The sequence below is a fragment of the Trypanosoma theileri genome (genome assembly GCF_002087225.1).
Source record: "Trypanosoma theileri isolate Edinburgh chromosome Unknown TM35_Tth_28_V1, whole genome shotgun sequence".
Taxonomy (NCBI): Eukaryota; Euglenozoa; class Kinetoplastea; order Trypanosomatida; family Trypanosomatidae; genus Trypanosoma; species Trypanosoma theileri.
In genome coordinates, this window is record NW_021639870.1 from 160,354 (window position 1) to 163,925 (window position 3,572).

The 3,572-nt window shown below is 45.9% G+C and overlaps 1 protein-coding gene across 1 annotated transcript; it reads left to right on the forward strand.

Moving 5' to 3' along the window:
• Window positions 1-700: 700 nt before the first annotated feature.
• TM35_000281560 (protein kinase) lies at window positions 701-3,571 on the forward strand (the record flags this gene model as incomplete). Its single annotated transcript, XM_029028187.1, has 1 exon — window positions 701-3,571. A coding segment is annotated over one exon (2,871 nt), but the record flags the coding sequence as incomplete, so codon positions are not given.
• Between the last annotated feature and the right edge of the window lies 1 nt (window position 3,572).

Here is a 3,572-nt window from a genome sequence, read left to right on the forward strand (position 1 = left end):
ATATATATATATATATATATATATATATGACCTCCTCGTTGGTGTAAGGAAAGAAGAGAAGGGGAAGATCATAACTTCAAAACGTTTAAAACGCCTTATCGAAAGAATGAACGAATAAAAACTATTCGTGTGGAGAGAAGAAACGTGTGAAACGTGAATATATTCCGCTTTATGAGGGGAAAAGAAAAATATTTTGACAGAAACGTGGAATTAAGTTCCATGTGAATGTGTAAAAGGTGATTAAATGAAAAGTTTCTTAACTTCAAAATTTCAATCTCTTTGCTACAATAAACTGCATTCGTCGTACGTTCAAGGGGGCGTCGTTACATTTATTTCCATTATGGGAAACCTGTCTATTTCTTTTCCTCCCATTTCTCTCTCCATCTATCTTTCTTTACTTCATGTTCAGACCTTATTGTTTTCCTGCTTTTTATTGTTTTGAGAGTGATTCTATGTGGATCATATTTTTAATTTCAACGGGAATTATCAGTGTTTTTCCCGTGGTTTTCTTTTTCATTTTATTTAGAATCGTATCTACTGTTCAATTATTTCGTGTCTTGGTTTACGTACCTTCTGTTGTTTTTGCTGCTGCTCAAGTTGTTGTTTGCGAGTCACTCGTTTTTTTTTTTTTTCGTTTTTATTTTTTTCTCCAATCGAAGAGAGCGGTGGGTATATTGCAGGTCAATAAAATTAAAAGAAAATGTCTGATGTTGGTGGCAGCGATACTCCCACCAGCAACAAAAGTATCGATAGCGATTCATCAGATGTTCAGCAGACAGCGACGACACCAAGGCATCAGTCATTCGTTCATAATACGGCTTGTGAACACAACCATAATGATGTACAGTTAAATTCGGGGAGCAGACATGATCTCAACGAAGATTCACCTCTGCCCTTGAAAGATAATAATATAAATGTCAATGATAATACCAACGTCGACAGAAGTGATGAAAACCCCTTTTTTCCAACAACACTTCCAATGGATCACCAACGTGAACAAGAAGGACAATGTAATTGGAGCGAACGAAAACCTTTCTCCCTGGATATACAATCACAGCCTGATCAAGGTAACAGGGTGGAACCAAACTTAAATGAAACATCAAAAGCATGGGAAAGTAGCGCAGCTACTCTGAGAATAAATGAGCCTAACCCCTTCGAAGGCCACTACATACCACAACAAGGCGGTAGTACCACAGTGTTGCCTATGCAGACCATAAATGAGGCAAGGCCACGAGAATTTAGACGGAAATCTGTCGAATTTTCTACCAACGAAGACAACAGAGGTTCGGAAGTGGGAAATAGACCAAATTATCACCACAAAAGGAGACGAAGTTCAGCATCATCTGATAACTCTTTGGGATTGGACAGTTCTTTCACAACGTCATCAAAGAAAACGACATGTTCTCTCCGGTGCTGGGTGTTGTGCCCACTCGTGTTTATTCTGGTGGTGGTTGGCGGTTTGACGCTGGGATTGACAATATTGTTTTCGCTCCGTAACTCTCAAAAAATAATTTCACCACTGCAAGCTCTGCTGGTGACCAACACGGAATCTTCTGTAGGTCAATTGTCATTCTCGAAGATGATGCAGATGGCACGTGGAACGGGGAGCCTGTATTTCTCGAACAACACCTCCGTGAATCCCCTCACAGACAAACTGATGCCACTTGAGAATGGAATGATGTCGCGTCTATGTGCTCTTTTGCGCGATATTGATCCCGAAAATGTAGTATATGCTATGAGTGCTGTGTCCTTGACAAGGAAACAAGCAGCATCGTGTGCGTATTTTCACCTACGAGATGGTTCATATTTTGGAACAACAAGCAAAAACGGTTTAATTGATGACTTCTACCATATTGACCCGCTTACATTGGAGTATGCAATCCCCCTAGAGCCCTATAGGGTCTATGCTGAACCAATAACTATTGAACAATACACTGCTCGTCACGGTTTTGACCAGGTGGTCAATATTTTTAATGAGTCACTTCAAAAGGGTGAGATGATGAATGCGTCACAGTATTGGGTTACCCCGCCTAGACCTCCAACATATCAAGAGTATGTTTATCCGTTTTTGGAGTCGTACGAAGATGGTACTACTGGGGTTGGCTACTTGGCTTTGTCTATGTTTACTAACAATATGCCAAGCATGGACGTGTACAAAGCAAACGAAACTGGCATTCGTGTGATGCTTGTGGAGCCCAACGCCACAGCAGAACGATTCCTTGTTTTGGGGAACAATTGGGGTCAACCACTCTCTAATGTCACGAACGTTTGGTTTTCTTATGTAAAGGGTGACCCAATCAGATTTATGTACACTGACGATGTGACTGATCCCGCGATGCGTGAGGGACTAAAACACATTAACCTGCGTGACGCCATGAGTGTTGGTCGGAATGTGGGAACACGATATTGGTACGGCGGCTATGATGCACGTATCACGGCTAAATATGTTGTCACTGAGAGTGGTGTGGAGTTGGTACTTGTGGTTGTTGTCGACCGCAGCTATTATTTTGGGCCCATGGTAACTTTGCGTGATGTTACCTTTGTTATCGAAGCCGCTATATTGCTATTGGTGACCGTTATTTGTATTATATTTCTGGAGTGCTGTATGGTTCGCCCTCTCCGCGCAAATCGGTCCAAGCTGAAGATGGCCCTCAGTGGCACATCTGTGACAACCACAAAACAGCGCGGTGTTGTTTTGCGTGAGGTGCGAGAGCTGGAGGATGTGTGTGACACGTTGCGTCGTCGTCTCAACAACATCCGGACGTACCTGCCGGATCGTGTTCTTGCGGAGGCTGAGGGGGTAGTGAGTCAGGCATCGCTTAGATACGGTTTGGATTCATCACGCTTGCGTGCACAGTCCTCTGATGAACTTAAGCAAGTGATGTGCAGCATTGCGTACGTGTACTACACCCCACGCAGAAGCCGCAACCCCAGCGATGTGGTGGTTGAAATGATGATGCAGATGGTTGTTTGTGCTTCCTCTGAGTGCGATGGGTGTCTTGAAGTGCAGCGGCCTGACTACTGTGTGGTGAGCTTTGGGGTGCAGGGAAAAGGTGGTGAGCTTGCAGCTGAGGCATCGCGGGCAGTGGAGTTTGCGCGGCGGCTGCGTGCGGAACTGGCGGAGTGCGCTGAGCTGGATGGGCTGTACCGCGTGATTGTGGAGTCTGGTGCGTTCTTGAGTGGTGTCGTCAGCGGTGGTGGCCGCAGTCAATTTGTGCTGCTTGGCCGCAACCTACATCACCGGATTGGTGGCTTCCTACCGCAGACGGGGGTGGTGTCTGCAGTAACTGAGGAGACGGCACTACTGGTGCGTGGACGCTTTCGGTTGCTACCCTTCGAGACTGTGTACCTTGATGCGGATGGCGATGCGCACGTGAAGCTGCACGAGGTGCTTGATGGGGACGCAAGCACAGCAGCGTGGGAGGACTATGAGCGCTGCTACGCCGAGGCGTACGATGGGATGGTGCGTGGCGACTACCAGGTTGCGTTGTGTTGCTGGGACAGAGCGAAGACGGTGGAGCAGAGTTCCCTTGCGAGCGAGGGGCCGTCTTGCAGATCCTCGCAGTGTGAAC